The 19,176-nt window shown below is 42.2% G+C and overlaps 1 protein-coding gene across 4 annotated transcripts in view; it reads left to right on the top strand.

The window, feature by feature from the left end:
- Window positions 1–19,176, top strand: part of ddx42 (DEAD (Asp-Glu-Ala-Asp) box helicase 42) — a 108,008-nt gene that overhangs the window by 38,755 nt on the left and 50,077 nt on the right. For 3 of the 4 annotated variants that reach the window (XM_041173396.1, XM_041173395.1, XM_041173397.1), the window contains exons 4-8: window positions 2,832–2,893; window positions 5,429–5,465; window positions 9,402–9,548; window positions 10,358–10,462; window positions 16,972–17,091. In XM_041173396.1, the coding sequence (XP_041029330.1) occupies window positions 2,832–2,893; window positions 5,429–5,465; window positions 9,402–9,548; window positions 10,358–10,462; window positions 16,972–17,091 (471 nt within the window). Of the gene's footprint in view, window positions 1–2,831; window positions 2,894–5,428; window positions 5,466–9,401; window positions 9,549–10,357; window positions 10,463–16,971; window positions 17,092–19,176 lie in introns of those variants that run through there. The other variant, XM_041173398.1, reaches the window with a different exon arrangement.

Below are 19,176 nucleotides of genomic sequence, written 5' to 3'. Positions count from 1 at the left end.
CGTGATTCCTCTGACACCTTACGTCACATCAACAATTTCCAGTTCCCTGGCCCCCAACCGCTTCCTCTTCACCATGGACGTCCAATCCCTCTACACCTCCATCCCCCACCAGGATGGTCTGAGGGCCCTTAGCTTCTTCCTCAAACAGAGGCCCGAACAATCCCCATCCACCACTACTCTCCTCCATCTGGCTGAACTTGTTCTCACACTGAACAATTTCTCCTTCAACTCCTCTCACTTCCTCGAAATAAAAGGTGTGGCTATGGGTACCCGCATGGGCCCCAGTTATGCCTGTCTCTTTATGGGGTATGTGGAACATTCCTTGTTCCAGTCCTACTCTGGCCCCCTTCCGCAACTCTTTCTCCGGTACATCAATGATTACTCCGGTGTTGCTTCGTGCTCTCGTCGGGACTTGGAAAAATTTATTAATTTTGCTTCCAAAATCCACCCCTCCATCATTTTCATGTGGTCCATCTTTGACACTTCCCTTCCCTTCCTTGACCTCGCTGTCTCAATCTCTGGTGATAGACTGTCCACCAATATCCATTACAAGCCTACCGACCCCTACAGTCCTCACACCCCACTTCCTGTAAGGATTCCATCCCATTCTCTCAGTTCCTTCGCCTCCGTCGCATCTGTTCCGATGATGCTACCTTCAAAAACAGTTCCTCTGACACGTCCTCCTTCTTCCTTAACCGAGGTTTTCCACCCACGGTCGTTAACAGGGCCCTCAACTGTGTCCGGCCCATCTCCCGTGCATCCGCCCTCACGCCTTCTCCTCCCTCCCAGAAACATGATAGGGTCCCCCTTGTCCTCACTTATCACCCCACCAGCCTCCGCATTCAAAGGATCATCCTCCGCCATTTCCGCCAACTCCAGCATGATGCCACTACCAAACACATCTTCCCTTCACCCCCACTGTCGGCATTCCGTAGGGATCGTTCCCTCCGGGACACCCTGGTCCACTCCTCCATCACTCCCTACTCCCCAACCCCCACCTATGGCACCACCCCATGCCCACGCAAAAGATGTAACACCTGCACTTTCACACTTCCTCTCTCCTCACCGTCCAAGGGCCCAAACACTCCTTTCAAGTGAAGCAACATTTCACTTGCATTTCCCCTAACTTAGTCTACTGCATTCGTTGCTCCCAATGCGGTCGTCTCTACGTTGGAGAGACCAAACGTAAACTGGGTGACCGCTTTGCAGAACACCTGCGGTCTGTCCGCAAGAATGAACCAAACCTCCCTGTCGCTTGCCATTTCAACACTCCACCCTGCTCTCTTGCCCACATGTCTGTCCTTGGCTTGCTGCATTTTTCCAGTGAAGCCCAACGCAAACTGGAGGAACAACACCTCATCTTCCGACTAGGCACTTTACAGCCTTCCGGACTGAATATTGAATTCAACAACTTTAGGTCTTGACCTCCCTCCTCCATCCCCACCCCCCTTCTGTTTCTTCCCCCTTTTGTTTTGTTTTTTTCCAATAAATTATATAGATTTTTCCTTTTCCTTCCTATTTCCATTATTTTTAAATATTTTTAAATCTTTTATGCACCCCCCACTAGAGCTATACCTTGAGTGCCCTACCATCCATTCTTAATTAGCACATTCGTTTAGATAATATCACCAACTTCGACACCTATGTGTTCTTTTGTTCTGCCGTCTGTGACATCTTTTGATGATCTGCTTCTATCACTGCTTTTGCCTACAACCACACCACCCCCCTCCACTTCTCTCCCTCTCCCCCCCAACCCAACCCAACCCAACCCCCACCCTCCCCCACCACCTTAAACCAGCTTAAATTTCTACCCTTCCTGGGATTCACCTAGTTCTGTCGAAGGGTCATGAGGACTCGAAACGTCAACTCTTCTCCACCGATGCTGCCAGACCTGCTGAGTTTTTCCAGGTAATTTTGTTTCTGTCCTGCCATCTCCACCCCCACCAACCCCCAACAGCCTTACAAGCAATGGGTCACGTTGTGTTCAGTTTCTCTTTGCAAAGTTAGGTGATCTCAGGTGGTACACCACATTCGGCTGCACCATTATCCTCTGCTGGTAAATGCATATCTGTGGAGATGTGGAAATTGGGCTAGGCAGTGTTGTCCCCATGGTTAAATAGCTGCTAATGTCACATGAAGCACATCCACTTGGAAAAGGCACTATGCAGACATGGGACTATGGCTAATTGAGGGGTGTGGGTGAGAGATGTTGCTAAAATAATTGGGTACAGCAGAATTTAAGGCAGGAATCAGCCAGTTTTGTTCAAGCTGGATAAAAATCATTATATACAATAAGACATAGGAGCAGAAATTAGGCCGTTCGGCCCATTAAGTCTGCTCCGCCATTCACTCATGGCTGATAAGTTTCTCAACCCCATTCTCTCCGTAACCTTTGATCCCCTTACCAATCAAGAACCTATCTATCTCGGTCTTAAATACACTCAATGACCTGGCCTCCACAGCCTTCTGTGGCAATGAATTCCATAGATTCACCACTCTCTGGCTAAAGAGCTTTCTCCTCATTTCTGTTCTAAACGGTCTTCCCTTTACTCTGAGGCTGTGCCCTCGGGTCCTAGTCTCTCCTACTAATGGAAACATCTTCCCCACGTCCACTCTATCAAGGCCTTTCAGTATTATGTAAGTTTCAATCAGATCCCCCCTCATCCTTCTAAACTCCATCGAGTATAGACCCAGAGTCCTCAAATGTTCCTCATATATTAAGCCTTTCATTCCTGGGATCATACTAATCATGCAAAGCATCAGTTCATTCGCCAGAACTGTTCACTGCCAGGATTATGATTTTCATTGTGCTCCCTAACTATTTTTTCTAGGACCAGGCAGCAAAAGATATAAGAAGACTTGATGAAAAGGAGTTTGAGAAGAAAAATGCGAAGTAAGGACTATTTCTACTCTTTAATTTCCCTCAAGCCCATTTGTAATTGCATTGTCACAGTAAGCTGTGCATTATGATTCACCTATCAGCCCTAATGAATATGCCTTAGCCTTCTTATTGAGAAAAGTAAAACAAAATAAAATTGACGACTCTTTTCCAGCCCAATTTGTGTCTGATCCCATAAATGGCCACACAATTGATATCAGGATAACCAAACAAAATGCTTCATAAATATGACTAATACTTTTGGAAAAGAAAACAACAGAGGCTTGGTGAATCTTTTACTGCATCATAGAAATGGTGATTCGAGGAATGGGAGGTGCCTGAGTCCTGGCTTTTGCTGCCTTTGAAATTTTGAATAGTTTTCTCAAAAATTCTAAAAAAGAAGAAACAAATAGTTACAATTTTATGGCACCTTAAATTGTCATCAAAGTTTCAAAGTGTTTTACACAATGCAATCTCAAATAATGCAAGGTATATTTACACTGAGAATCATGAAACCTGAGGAAAGAGCTAGGTAGTAGTCAGCAGTGGGGATACAAGTGAAAAATCTTTGAAGATACAACTGAGTTAATTGATTAGGAGAATTCAGTAGTTTGAATATAAGTTTGAATACCGTAATGAGTCAGCAGGGTCTGCAAGCACATCTTGCTATTCTGATGGACGCAATTCACTGTACTCTGCTTCAGGCCATGCCCATGAAGCCAAGGTAGGAGGGGGACTTGATTTGACGATCCTGGCATGATTTTGCAAAAGTAGTTGTGAAATCTTGTCAATCTACTTTACTCCGTAAACTGGGAAATACTTTCAATAAAGTTCTTCCTGTTTTACAGACCACCTGTTTACAGGCTTCAAGTAGGATGTGCAGACTGGTGGGTAACGCAGGGTGGCATGGTAAATTTATATAGGTGTGCCACATTTTCCTTAACTCAAGTTGCTCCAAATGAAAAGGGTTAGCTCTGGCTCATAGGGTTGATGGCTATCCATGAGCATGGACATATGATGTCGCTTAACAAAATTGTGGCTCATGGAACAGGAGGGTCAATGTCAATTGGCTTAAGAACAGAAAACAGTGAGTGGTAAATGGTTGTTTTTTTAAACCAGAGAATTACATTTAGTGGTGTTCCTCAAGCATCAGTGCTAGGACCATTGCTTTTCTTGATATATACATAATTGACTTGTATATTGAATACAGTAAAATTTCAGAATTGCCGATGATACCAAACTTGGGGGTGTGGCAAACAGTGAGGATGATACCAATTGACTGCAACAGGGCATAAGCTAGCAGAATGGACTGACAGAATTTAGTACAGATAAATGTGAAGTGATGCATTTTGGCAGAAGGGATAAGGAGAGGCAATATAGACTTATTGGCACAGTTCTTAATGTGTAGAGAGTGGGACCTGGGGATTCATGTGCATAGATCTTTGAAGGTGGCAGGACATATTGAGAGACTGTTTAGCAAAGCATATGGGGATCTTGGGTTTCATAAACAGAGGCATTGAGTATAAAAGCAGGGAAGTTATGTTGAACCTGTATAAAGCTCTGGTTAGCCCATAACGAGAGTATTATATCCAGTTCTGGTCACCACACTTCAGGAAGGATATGCGGGTCCTTTAGAGATGCAGAGATTTACCAGAATAGTTCCAAGGATGAGGGATAAGCTGGGGTTGTTTCCTTGGAGCAAAGGAGATTGAGGACGTGATTTGAAAGAGGTGTACAAGCTTATGTAAGGCTTAAGTAAGGTAGACAAAGAAAAACTTCCCATTCCTCTATCTTGGACTGAAGTCAGAAGGCTAAGGTATATTGAAAAAAGGTAGCAGTCTGAGCTCAGTGCTTCAATATTAGCACGTTCTATAAATTGTATCTAATATTCCCAGAAGCTTTTCTTTACTACTTGTAATGTTTTTTAACCATGCAGCAAGGGTAGTTGAGAATATTGATCTGATCTGTTCAGATATATGACAATGCCACATAGATTGAATATTGATGAGGTAGAAAACAAATCAGCTTGAATGTGTTCATTTAAAAGTAACATTGAAGCTGCTAAAAACTGCAGCTGACTCGAAACCATTTACTTGAGTAGCACTTCATAGTTGGAATTTTTGCAATTTGTGTAATCATGAAATCCAAGATTATTCCTTTGATCTGCATCTAACATTCATAGCAGTAAATGCTATTCAGGTATGTTATGAATTATTTATGTAACATGGCATTGCATTAATCAAATAAAATGTAGTCTGCTAGAATTATTTTGTAGAATACTGTTACTTTCTTATGTAATTAAAATTGATTTGTCCCTTAAGAAAGATGCTGCACAGAAATGTCCATGTTATTGGGAAATCTGCTTAACAGAAGAATCATTTTGGTATTTGTATTTCCCTGATTTTAAAACAGGAGCAAACTGTGTAAAGATTTTCAAGAAACTAGGAACTTCTGGGTGTTTTCACACTGTGATCATTTCATGCTTTGCTGCATTCGTGCTGGGTCTGTTGAACACTTGTAGGGAGTTGGTTTTTCCCTTTGTTTTTGCAGGGGTATAAGGGATGACATTGAAGAGGAAGATGACCATGTGAGTTATTGTGCTGTCTTTCTTCAATATACTGAAAAGACTGAATATATTGTTATTGAATATACTGTTAAGCACATAATGCAGGTTGTTTTGCATTCACTGTAGCCTTTGGTCTGGATCAATTCTTGGTATGCAGCCACATATCTAAAAGGTGCTTAAATTCACCTTGTTGTGTCTTGAGATTTTTCCATAAGTCAGACCTACATTATGGAAGTGACTTCTGCTTTTCTACTCCATCTAGATTATTTTTGGAGGACTGCTGCCCTGGAGCAGGAACATTTAGTTGCCAGTGGTGCCCTAAATTGACAATCCTAGCAGTTACCTGTGGTTCAGATGGTTGTTACAGTGCCTTGGACCATCTCCTTCTGCCAGAAGTTTTGATTGAGTTTCCACTCATCACTGAAAGGACTTTCTTGACTTATGAAAAATGCTCAACGTAGCAACTTAGAACCATATCAATGATTTGGTGCTAACTCTAGGCTGCAGTGTAAGAATTCTGTGTATGTAAAGTGACTGAACATTTTCTATCATGTTGTAATTCAAAATCCAAATTGATCTTTCCAAAAATGATGTTCTTAATAATTTGTTTCTTTTTAGCAATCCCTACACTTTTTCAAAGAGTAAAAAGAATCACTGAGCTAACCCAAACTATACCCCTCATATCTTAAAGGGTTTTGTTAATGCAAGTTCTTTGCATTTTGCCCTCCTCGGGCTCCTTGCAGTTTCTGATTTGCCTTCTGTTGATCTGTCTAACTGTGGGTGTAACTAGTGCAAGAGTTATAATTTTTGCTTTATTTTTCTAAGACCATAGTTTTATCACGGGTCCTGTGACATTTTTAATCAAGAAGAATTCTCAAAGGATAGCAGTGATAATATTTCTTCCTGCTTTACTATCATATAGAGCATCTGCTCTCAGCTGAATGAATCAGTGCTTTCTCTATCTAGCCACATCTGATCACACAAATGCCAGGTGGTGACGACAGAAATAAGCAGGAACGTGGGTGAGGTGAACACCAGAGGAAATTAACATTTAAAAACTTAGCAAGGCAAAATTGGAAGACAAGGGGAGAAATAATTAGAAGGGCAGAAGTGAAGGGAAGAGAGTTAAGTGGTAAGAGAAAGGCAGGTGAGGCATAGAAATGAAGGAGAGCAAAGGAGATTGGGAGGATGAGGTAGAGACAAATGGAAGAGGTGAGTGTTGCAGAAATAACAGTAGAGACAGCACTGAAGAGAGAGATAGCGAGAGAGCAAGCGAGACAGAATTTATGGAGGGTATGTGGGAGGTGGAGAGAAAAGCTGGAACTGGAGGGAGGAAGGAAGGAAGAGTTGGAGCAGGACCAAGGGATAGACAGGATGGGATGGGATTGGAGGGAATAGAGATTCTTGACAGAGTGTGGATTAACATGTCAGGGAGGGGAGCGGAGTGGGGAGATACATGATGGGAGGGAGCAACAGGCTGGGACTAAAGTGGAGGAAGTGATGAGATGGGGAAGGACAGAAGCTATGGGCTGGATTTTCATATTAGAGGCAGGTAGCAGGAATTGGGAAATTTCCTGCCTCAGTGTGCCCGCCTTGGGGGAAAAATGCCTTGGCCCAGTTTTTTTTTTTGTTCAATATTAGGGCCTCTAGCCCTCACCACCACCCACCCCTCAATGGCCCCTCATGCCACCCCATGGTGACTTATATAGCCCTAATGTCAACTTAGTGCTAGCTTATACCAAACAATGCCCCTCCGCCCATCTCCCTTTGCCCTTACATCCTCCATGCCAACTTAACCAGTATTGATCATGGGCAGACTTCAGGAGCTATGCTGAGATGAAATAAGAAAAGTTCTAAGTATCTAAAACAGACTTCACTTTATATAAAAAAAACACTTTCATTCATGAAAGCCCGTCAATACATTAAAATCCTTTCAAGTACTTAATCCTTTATAAAAAAACAAGCATTTGTATTCATAGCCCCAAATTCAAAAACAGGTAATCCATTAATAACCTCTTATCTGTAAATCATCCCCCCCCCCCCACCCCTCCCACTGTGATAATGACAGGTTGTGGAAGCAGCCAAGCAGTATTAATGATATAATTACTATCTTTAAGGTTATGTCACAAATGTTTCTTGAAACTGATTTTTTTTCCCTCACTCTGAGACATGAGTTTAAAGGACTGGAGATTTAAATAACTTGGCAGCTCGACAATTCTACATTATTTATCCAGCCTTCATGAGTATTTATGTCTCTGCCATGAAGTTGTGGGACATACACTGTGGGTTGAGACCATTCCTGAAGTGAAAATCGGGGCTGGTTGTCCTGAGCACTAAGTTTAAATGGCCTAGCTGAATTCAGTTTTCCCTCGTGTTGCAAAAATGTTGTGTGCTGGAAATTGGGACAGAATTTCCAGATCTGGGTCCCGTCCGGTATTTTTAAAGGTTCCCAGAGTCTTCCCGACTCCTCAAAAATCCAGCCTTATGAGACTGGAGGAGAGGGAGAGGCAGAAATGTCTTAGCGAATTGGGGGTGAAGAAAGGAGCGAGAGACACAGATGGATATGAAGCAAGGACAAATAGAAATATTCTCAGGGAAAGGGATAGGGATAGGATGTTAAGATGAAGGAGGGAATGTGTGTAGACCTGGGCAAATGAGGGAAAGAAGGGCAAAATGTGGCTGAAGTAAAGGAAATATGGAGTAGGGAGAGCAATATCACAAAATAATGCTGAAAGAACAAATGTGGGGAAAAAAGCAGAAAATGCTGGAAATGCATGGCTGGCCTGGTCAGTAGGTTTGTTGTTTCAGAAGTAGCTCTTTTGTCAGAACACATATAAACCACAAATTCTTACTTTCTACGACTGCGGATTCCCAAAATGTTACTGTGATACAATTAAATGAGTTATAATGTAACTTAAAATCATTTTTGGGTTTTATTAAAAATCTGAGAAATTTGCCATTTTTTTTTTAACTGTTTCCTGAATAGATCCAAGGCACTTCAAATTCTTTTGAGAGTACTGTTCCAACAACAGTATAAAGTTTCACCTTTCTAACTTTTTTTTTCAAATTCAGTTTTTACAGAAATTGATTTATAAGCGTTTTTACATTGCCTTTTTTTGACATTGTCAGTATCATCAAAGCATGGGTTTATCATTCTGTCACTGGGACACGATGAACGCAGGGAGTCAGCACACTGATGCTGCTCTCTCATGACTAAACAAGCTCCAGTGTGATATGCTGCCCCTTACATTCCACACTGAGCCATAGCTACAATAATATTCGCTGATCCCCAAGGATGGAGGTGAACACAATGATAGCCAGAGCAATAACCAGAAAATGTAGATACCGTAGCTAGGAATAGATAGAAGCAAGGTTCCAAGAGCAATTAAATGCCAGAAAAGCTGTCTTTAAAAGGAGAACAGGAGCAACAAATTAATATCCTGCTGAGTTTTTCCAGGTAATTCTGTTCTTGCAACAAATTAATAGTTTGGATGAAAACGAGCTGCAGAATAAAGGGATCACTAAAAAAGAGAGGACAAAATAATAATATGAATGATAAGGGAGAGGAAGTACACAGTGTGCACCCAATAGTGTGTGTGCCCGTGCGCGTGCATGCGGTGCATTTAGAAAGCACAGGTTAATTATTTTATTGCACACAGTTCATGGAGAAAATCTTACCCTCAATAAACAACTAACAGTGTATTGCGGCAGCTGACTGGCACTACGAACTGGTTTCAATGCTTGTCCTTTCAGAGTGAGTGCCCTTTCAAATATTTTTTGCTCTGTTCATAGTTTTTTACGTGCTGAATATTCTCAGTCAACTTGATCTATTTAATGAATATTACTTGAAAGTGTTGTATTTTCCAGGGGATTGATTTAAATAGGGGAAGCGTTCAGTACATTGAGCAGTGTTGCGTTCTCTCTCCAGTTTGACTTGTGGATTACGTTTATGTGCAGGAAGCCTATTTTCGGTACATGGCTGAAAATCCTAATGCTGGTGTGATTCAAGAGGAGGAGGATGATATTGAATATGACAGTGACGGTAATCCCATACCTCCACAAAAGAAAGTGATTGATCCATTGCCTCCTATTGACCACTCGGAGGTAAGCAAAAATCTGAAAAGATTCCTCGCTGCACAGTGTCTGGCAGCTGGGCCTTTTGAATATGAACCTTTTGGACAGGGGACTTCTGCTGTAAATGGTAGATTTGACTGATGAGACAGTTTGAATCTCTGGTCTCTCTTGGATTGCTTAACTCATCTCTGTGGATTGTTTACAACTGGGTATGAGGAAATGTATTTGTGGATGGGGCAGCTAATGTTGGTACATTTGTTGATGGGCTGACCCAGTCTTTCTGACAAAGATATTGGGACGAAGAGAAAAATTGCTTTTTTTCAAAAAAGGGAGTCTTTTCCACATCAACTCACCTTTATGTAGCATTAGGAGAGCCTGGTTATTATTGAATTATGAGCAGTTTGTGTTATTATATACATGGAAAACTGGATTGAAACTGCACCAAACTCAAGGTCTTAAGTATGGAATGAGTTCATTCTAACCGCCAAAAGTAAAAAGCTCAGTGCTTTAACCAGCTCTTCAGTCTTTGATTTGTGTACATATTTGTTGAAAGCATATTTGGACTTGGAGGGTTTTGCTCCTAATAAAGACGTCTCCTGAGATCGCTCAATCCTTCTCAGCTTCCAGAAGATTCTCACTCATCTGGAGATTTTGAGCTGTTTCTCAATTTAGTGAAAGCATAACATCATTGCACATTATTTTAAAACTGCACCCATCAAGGGAACAGAAGAGAACATTTTTTTTTACAAAAGATATAGTTCAGATTTTGGTCATTTGTCACTTTAAGCATCCTGTTGAAATGAGCCAGGTGGTGCTAGTAATTTATAACTCCTTTTTAGATCGAGTACCAGCCATTTGAGAAGAATTTCTACATTGAACACGAAGACTTGGTGAAACTTTCACTCATACCATTAGCTGAACTCCGGCAGAAACTGAACTTGAGAGTAAGTTTGGAATTTCATCTACTCATACTTTGTATTATTATGTTGACAGGCAGTTAGTTAAATTCTGATGTTATTTTTATTAAAATTTTCAGTTCCCTCTGCCTAAAGTGAGCACCTCAACTTAGAACTCAAAACTGCTGAAGGTTTCCTCTCACCAGTTTACAGCATCATGTGAATGGTCATGTTGTGTAAAGATTATATTCCCTGTTAATCATCACTGAAATAAACTGCATTTCAGACCCTGCATTTCAATCATGAGTTTATCAGTTGTATTTTTCCAGCAGGAATGATGCTTCTGGTGAAACCAAACCTGCCAAGCGGATTAAATCCCCGCACAATCATATTGTGTGATAAAGAATAATGCAAGCTTGCATATTTGAAAGATGCCATATCCAGCTTCAGATCAGGTTGTTGTACAGCTCTAACACAAACACAAAAATAGCTGGAAAAACTCAGCAGGTCTGACAGTATCTGCGGAGAGGAACACAGTTAACGTATCGCGTCCATATGACTCTTCATCAGAACTGAGGAAATATAGAAAAGAGGTGAAATATAAGCTAGTTGAGAGGGTGTGGGACAGGTAGAGCTGGATAGAGGGCCAGTGATAGGTGGAGGCAAAGAAGAGATTTGTCATAGACAAAAGGACAAAAGGGTGTTCACGGTGATGATATTATCTAAAGAATATGCTAATGGTGACATGAAGGGTAGAAAGCAGGACAAGCAAGTGACATAGCCCTAGTGGGGGTGAGGTCGGGGGGAAGGGCTCGAAATGGGCTAAAAGGTGGAGATAAAACGATAGATTGAAATAAATTTAAAAATAGGCGGGAAAAGAAAAATATATTAAAAAGAATAAATTATTGGAAAAAGGGGGATCAGAAAGGAGGCGGGCATGGAGGAGAGAGTTCATGATCTGAAGTTGTTAAACTCAGTGTTAAGCCCGGAAGGCTGTAAAGTGCCTAGTGGGAAGATGAGGTGCTGTTGCTCCAGTTTGCGTTGAGCTTCACTGGAACAATGCAGCAGGCCAAGGGTGGACATGTGGGCATGAGAACAGGGTGGAGTGTTGAAATGGCAAGCGACAGGGAGGTGTGGGTCATGCTTGAGGACACACCGAAGGTGTTCTGCATAGCGGTCACCCAGTCTGCATTAAGTCTCTCTAATGTAAAGGAGACCGCATTGGGAGCAGCAAATGCAGTAAACTAAATTGAGGGAAGTGCAAGTGAAGTGCTGGTTCACTTGGAAGGAGTGTTTGGGCCCTTGGACGGTGAGGAGGGGGGAGTAAAGGGGCAGGTGTTGCACCTTTTGCGGTTGCATGGGAGCGGGTTGAGGTTTAGGGGGTGATGGAGGAGTGGACCAGGGTGTCCCGGAGGGAACGATCCCTGCGGAAAGCTGCCGGGGAGGTGAAGGGAAGATGTGTTTGGTGGTGGCATCATGCTGGAGTTGGCAGAAATGGCAGAGGATGATCCTTTGAATGCGGAGGCTGGTGGGGTGATAAGTGAGGACAAGAGGGACCCTATCATGGTTCTGGGAGAGAGAGGAAGCTGTGAGGAGGGATGCATGGGAGATGGGCCGGACACGGTTGAGGGCCCTGTCAACGACCGTGGGTGGAAAACCTCGTTTAAGGAAGAAGGAGGACATGTCAGAGGAACTGTTTTTGAAGGTAGCATCATTGGAACAGATGTGACGGAGGCGAAGGAACTGAGAGAATGGGATGGAGTCCTTACAGGAAGCGGGGTGTGAGGAGCTGTAGTCGAGGTAGCTGTGGGAGTCAGTAGGCTTGTATTGAATATTGGTAGACACTCTATTGCCAGAAATTGACACAGAGAGGTAAAGGAAGGAAAGGGAAGTGTCAGTGATGGACCATGTGAAAATGATGGAGGGGTGGAGATTGGAAGCAAAATTAATAGATTTTTCCAAGTCCCGACGAGAGCATGAAACAGCACCAAAGTAATCATCGATGTACCAGAGAAAGATTTTTGGGAGGGGGCCTGAGTAGGAACAAGGAATGTTCACATACCCCATAAAGAGATAGGCATAGCTGGGGCCCATGCGGGTATCTATAGCCACACCTTTTATTTGGAGGAAGCGAGATGAGTTTAAGGAGAAATTGTTCAGTGAGAGAACGAGTTCAGCCAAACGGAGGAGAGTGGTGATGGATGGGGATTGTTCGGGCCTCTGTTTGAGGAAGAAGCTAAGGGCCCTCAGACCATCCCGGTGGGGGATGAAGGTGTAGAGGGATTGGACGTCCTTGGTGAAGAGGAGGCGGTTTGGCCCAGGGAACTGAAAATTGTGGATGTGATGTAGGGTGTCAGAGGAATCGCAGATGTAGGTGGGAAGAGACTGCTGAGTTTTTCCAGCTATTTTTGTTTCAGATTTCCAGCATTCGCAGTATTTTGCTTTCATGCTGTACAGCTCTAATTTGCTTGTTCTGATCTGATGTAATTTCAGCTCCATTTTGCAACACACTCTGGGTTTAACAAAAGGTCACTCAGTTTCTTTCACCAACACTTTGCTTGTGTGTGCCATGGGGAACAATGTCAGCGCTGGAGAATAGAATCATTGGCTGGGATTTTCCAGACCTGCCTGCAGTGGGATCTATTGCAAGCAGGACGGAGAATTCGGATAGGCAGCCAAACGTCCATTGACAACACAAAAACAAAAATACCTGGAAAAACTCAGCACGTCTGGCAGCATCTGCGGAGAGGAACACAGTTAACGTTTCGAGTCCGAATGACCCTTCAACAGAACTAAGTAAAAATAGAAGAGAGGTGAAATATAAGCTGGTTATTTCACCTCTTCTATTTTTACTTAGTCCTGTTGAAGGGTCATTCGGACCCGAAATGTTAACTGTGTTCCTCTCCGCAGATGCTATCAGACCTGCTGAGTTTTTCCAGGTAGTTTTGTTTTTGTTTTGGATTTCCAGCATCCGCAGTTTTTTGCTTTTATCAAACGTCCATTGACCTTGGGAGGGAATTTGGGGGACTGGAAAATCCTGGCCATTTTCTATTATCAACAACCAGTGCTGCATTGAGCGCTCTGTGTTCAGGTATAATATGATTAGATTCTTTCTTTTGATCTTCCAGAAGGTCAGCTGTATTTTGAAGCCTGCTCAAGTTGAAAAGGGAAGTTGAAGAGAAAGAATTTGCAGGGTTGCAAACATACGAAATAGGAGCAGGAGTAGGCCATTAGGCCCCTCGAGCCTGCTCTGTCAATCAATAAGATCTTGGCCGATCTGTTTGTGTTTCAAATTCCACATTCCCATCTACCCCCAATAACCTTTGATTACCTTGGCTAACAATCTATCTACCTCTACCTTAAAAATGTTCCATGACCTTGCTTCCACTGCCATCTGAGGCAGAGATTTCCAAAGTCGCAAAGCCCTCAGAGAAAAAAAAATATTCTCATCTCTGTCCTAAAAGGGCGACCCCTAATTTTAAAACAGTGACCCCTAGTTCTGGATTCACCCACAAGAAGAAACATCCTTCCTACATCCACCTCGTCAATACCGTTCAGGATCTTATAGACTTCAATCAAGTCACCCCTCACTCTTCTAAACTCCAGTGGAAACAAGCCCAGTCTGTCCAACCTTTCCTCATTCCAGGTATCAATCTAGTAAACCTTCTCTGAACCGCCTCCTTAAATAAGGAGACCAAAACTCTCTCAGTATTCGAGATGTGGTCTCACCAATGTCCTGTTTAACTGAAGCATAACATCCCTACTTTTATGTTCAATTCCTGTTGTAATAAAGGATAGTATTCCATTGGCCATCTTACTTGCTATTCCTACATACTACCTTTTGTGACTATTGCACTAGAACACCTAGATCCCTCTGCATTTTGGAATTCTGCAGCCGTTCTCCATTTAAATACTATTTTTATTATTGCCCCTGCCAAAGTGAACAACTTCACATTTTCCAACATTATAAGCCATCTGCTAGATTTTTGCCCACTCACTCAACCCATCTATATCTGTCTGCAATCTCCTTATGTCCTCTTCGTAACTTACTTTCCTGCCTATCTTTGTGTCATCTGAAAATTTAGCCACCATGCCTTCACTCCCCTCATCTAAGTCATTGATATAAATTGTAAAAAGTTGAGGCCCCAGCTCAGACTCGTCACATCCTGCCAATCAGAAAAAGATCCATCTATGCAAACTCTGTTTTCTGCCAGCCAGCCAGCCAATCTTTCCCTACACCATGAGCTTTTATTTTCTACAATAATCTTTGATGTGCCGCCTTTTCAAATGCCTTCTGGAAATCCAAGCGCAGCACGTCTACGAGCTCCCCCTTATCAACCACGCATGTTACTCCTTCAGAGAACCCCAATAAATTGGTTAAACATAATTTCCCATTCACAAAGCCATGCTGACTCTTCCTGATTACCTTGAGTTTCTCTAAGTGCCTAGCAATAACCTCCTTAATGATTGATTCTAACAACTTCCCCAAGCCAGACGTCAAGCTAACTGGCCTATAGTTTCCCATTTTCTGCTTTCCTCCCTTGAATAGAGAGAGGGGTTATATTTGCTATTTTCCAGTCTGATGGCACCTTTCCAGAATCTAGCGAATTTTGCAAAATTAACCCCAAAGCATCCACTACCTCATTAGCCACCTCTTTTAAGACCCTAGGATGAAGTCCATGCTAAAAAGTTACCCAGGTTAAGGAGAGAATGGCACTAAGTGAATTGCTCATTCAGAGTGCTGGTGCAAAGATGATGGGCCGAATGGCCTCCTTCTGCGCTGTTGTGATTCTGATATAAAAAAATCTTTTATCGTTGTTAAAGGAACTTTTTGAACAAATTAACTCTTCAAAAAACAGATTTAGATTTGTAACAAGATAAAGATGATGATGAGCTTAACAAGTTGGTTCCATGATAGGTCACCATTCCACAATGCTAGTTAAACCCCACTGCCCATTCTTTAGGAGTGGGTGTTGAAAGTGAGAGTTGGTACAGCACCCTTGTGACTGGTACTGGACCTACAAACCAGCTGTCATGAGTTCCGATCTCACCCTGGCTAGTTGTGAAACTGAATTCAGTAAATCTGGCACTAGAAACTGAACATACGAACTAGGAGCAGGAGTAGGTCACTTGGTTCTTCAAGCCTGCTCTGCCATTTAAAAAGATCATGGCTGATCTGATTGTACCCTCCTGCCTACCCCCAATAGCCTTTCATCCCCTTGTTAATCAAGAGTCTATCTAGCTCTCCCTTAAAAATATTCGGAGACCCTGTTTCCACTGCCTTTTGAGGAAGGAAGTTCCAAAGAGGCACGATCCTCTGAGAGAAAACATCTTTCCTCATCTCTGTCTTCAATGAGTGACCCCTTATTTTTAGACCATGACCCCTGGTTCTAGATTCTCCCACAAGAGGAAATGTCCTCTCCACATCTACTCTGTCAAGACCCCTCAGGATCTTAAAGGTTTTGATCAAGTCGCCTCTTACTCTTCTTAACTCCAGCGGATACAAACCTAACCTGTCCGACCTTTCCTCATGGGACAACACGCCCTTTCCTGGCATTAGCCTAGTAAACCATCTCTGAACTGCTTCTAACACAGTTACATCTTTCCTTAAATAAGGAGACCAACATGGTACAAAGTACTCCATATGTGGACTCACCAGTGCCCTGTAAAACTGACTATATTTCACTAAAGACATTAATGTCCTCAGGAAATTTGCCACCCAACCCCAATCTGATCCATGTGTGACTAGGCTTACGTGTTGTGTGCTCGCTTCTTAATACCCTTAGGGCAGCTATGGGTGATCAATAAATGCTGCTTGCCAGGGTCACCAACATTCCAAGAATACATATATATTTTAAAAAACATCGCCCTGGAGGCATTGTACCTGTGCCCAGTCCTTTGTGTTGGCCATGAGCAACAATGTAGGACAAGGAATAAAAAGAGCAAATTATGGAAAAAATCCAACATGAAAAGGGAAGTGGGCACCCTGTGCGATTTGATTTTTCTGTTCCCAATTTCACCACAACACTAGCTGATCATCGTTAGCTGTGGTGTATCACTACTAAGTTTATGTTGAAGTGAAGCACTTTTTACTGTAACTTAATTCAGGCATAAAGTCATCTGAAATGTATTTGGCAAAATTGTGAGAGACCACCTTCAGGTGTACCTGTGCTTTGCACTTACTGCAATACAGCTGCACCACAGTGCAGTCTTTTAAAACATAATTCCCATTGGCAGCAGAGAGCTGATGGCCCTGCCTGAATAGTGCAGATCTGCCCTTTGGCATCCTGCATAGGTACATGTTTGTAATAATGCCTGTACAGTGCTCAAATAGTTGCATTGAATATTGTTTATTGTCTTGTTGGAATTGGTGTTTCACTGTTTCTGGTGTACAAATTTCACAGCCTATGGAAGTGTAACATGCTCACAAACATGCAGTTGAGGAAAAAAATCATCAAGATCACAAAAACATTTGTTCTAAAATTGTCTACCTGAAGTTGTTTGCAATACACGTAATTTAAACTGTATTTAACATAACTGAGTGTCTCCCTTTGCAGGTCTCTGGTGCTGACCCTCCAAAACCTTGCAGTAGTTTTGCTCACTTCGGCTTTGATGAGCAGCTGATGCACCAGATCCGAAAGTCTGAATACACACAGCCAACGCCAATACAGTGTCAGGTAAGAGCCTGGACATCTCTCATATATCGTCCTCCTTCCATGCAGGAATGTTGAAATTCCTGACGTTACAAATATTATGGACTACTCTCATTTCCATTTTCATGTTGCTAGCCACCTGTGATTAGTTGAGAGGGGAATTGAAGAGGAAAATAAGACTGGCAAAGAGATAATATGAGAATAGAATGGCAGTCAACTTAAAAAGGAACCCAAAAATCTTCTTCAAGCATTTAAATAGTCAGCATCTAGTAAAAGATGGATGGGTCTTATTAGGGCAAAGAGGGTGATATACTTACACATCAGAAGGCAAAGCTATAATGAGTATTTGCTTTGACATTAACTAAGGAAAAGGAAGCTCATAAAATATTAAATAGAAGTGAAGCTGGATAGAGTTAATGGATGGGGTAAAAATTGAGGTGAGGGTTGTACTGGAAAGTCTGGCTACACTTAGAGAGGATAAGTCACCTGGTCTGGATGGCTTACATCCCATTTGCTAAGGTAAGTGGGAGCAGAGATAGTGTAAGGGCCTGTCATAATCTCCCAATCCTCCTTAGATGCTCGAGAGGAGCTAGAGGATTGGAGAGTGTCAAATTTGATACCTTTAGTCACAAGAAGATAGTTCTAATAACTACAAGTCTATTAGAAACAAAAATCAGAGAAAGAATTAAGAAGAGTTAATTAAGTGGAGCCAGCATGAATTTGCGAAAGGTAGACCATGCTTGATTAATTGAATTTTTTGATGAAGTAACAGAACGTTAAGGGAAAGCAGCGGATGTTGTCCATATGGATTTTGAGAAAGCATTTGACAAAGTACCATCTAAAAGGCTGGTTTACAAAATTTTGGCTAATGGATTAGGAGGGTTAGTGTCAACTTGGGGGGAAAAAGTTGGCTTAAGGACAGAAAACGGTGAATTGTGGTAATTGGTTACTTTTCAGACTGGAAGATGGTATACATTGGTGTTCATGAAAGGTGAGTGCCAGAACCACTGTTTTTTACATATACATAAATTACTTGGATCTTGGAGTACAGAGTAAAATTTCAAAATTTGTTGACGATACCAAATTCGAAAGAGTGGCAAACAATGAGGATGATATGAATTGCCTGCAACAGGGCATAGATACACTAGCAGAATGGGCAGTTGGAATTTAATAATAAGTGTGAGTTTGTATTTTGGCAGAAAGAGTAGAGAGAAGCAACATAGACTAAATGGCACAGTTCTAAAGAATGTGCAGGGACAGAGGAACCTGGAGGTGCATGTGCATTGATTTTTGAAGATGGCAGGACATAGCATATGGGATTTTCAGCTTCATAAATAGACATATTGAATATAAAAGTGGGGAGGTTATGCTGAAACTTTATAAAGCTCTGTTTAAGCCAGAACTAGAGTATTACATCCAGTTCTGGTCACAACACTAGGATGATGTGAGGTTCCTTGAGAGGTTGCACAGATTTACCAGAATGGTTCCAAGAATGGGGGATTTTATCTACAAGATTAGGTTGGAGAAGTTAGTGTTGTTCTCCTTGAAGCAAAGGAGATTGTTGGGAGATTTGATAGAGGTGTACAAGTTTATGACAGGTTTGGACAAGGGAAAACTGTTCCCATTAACTGATGGTACAAGGGCTAGGGGGGCACAGATTTAAGGTTTTGGGCAAGAGATGCAGAGGCAATGGTGAGGAGGAACTTTTTTACTCAGTGAGTGGTAATGACATGGGACCCACTGCCCATGAGGTGGTGGAAGCAGAAATGATCAATGATTTCAAAAGGAAATTTGATAGACACTTGAAGGAAATAAACTTGCAGGGTTATGGGGATAGAATTGTGCCGTGGTACTGACTGGATTGCCATACGATGAGTCGCCATAGACTCGATGGGCCCAATGGCCCCCCTCTGTGCTATTAATGACTCTATGACTCCAGATTTATGATACTACTTGGGTTTACGAGACCTTAAGGATAGAAATGAAGTGAAGGATAGATGTGCTGATGAGGTATAATATTGTTCTATGTTACTGTTGGAGCAGCTCTGGGAAAAGCATGAAATTTGAATGCAGGATCTGAAGACCTCGCTGTACTAATTTTAATGTTTG

Source organism: Carcharodon carcharias, chromosome 23, assembly GCF_017639515.1.
Source record: "Carcharodon carcharias isolate sCarCar2 chromosome 23, sCarCar2.pri, whole genome shotgun sequence".
NCBI lineage: Eukaryota > Metazoa > Chordata > Chondrichthyes > Lamniformes > Lamnidae > Carcharodon > Carcharodon carcharias.
Note: the sequence above shows the minus strand (reverse complement) of the source record. Positions and strands in the feature narration are given on the sequence as shown.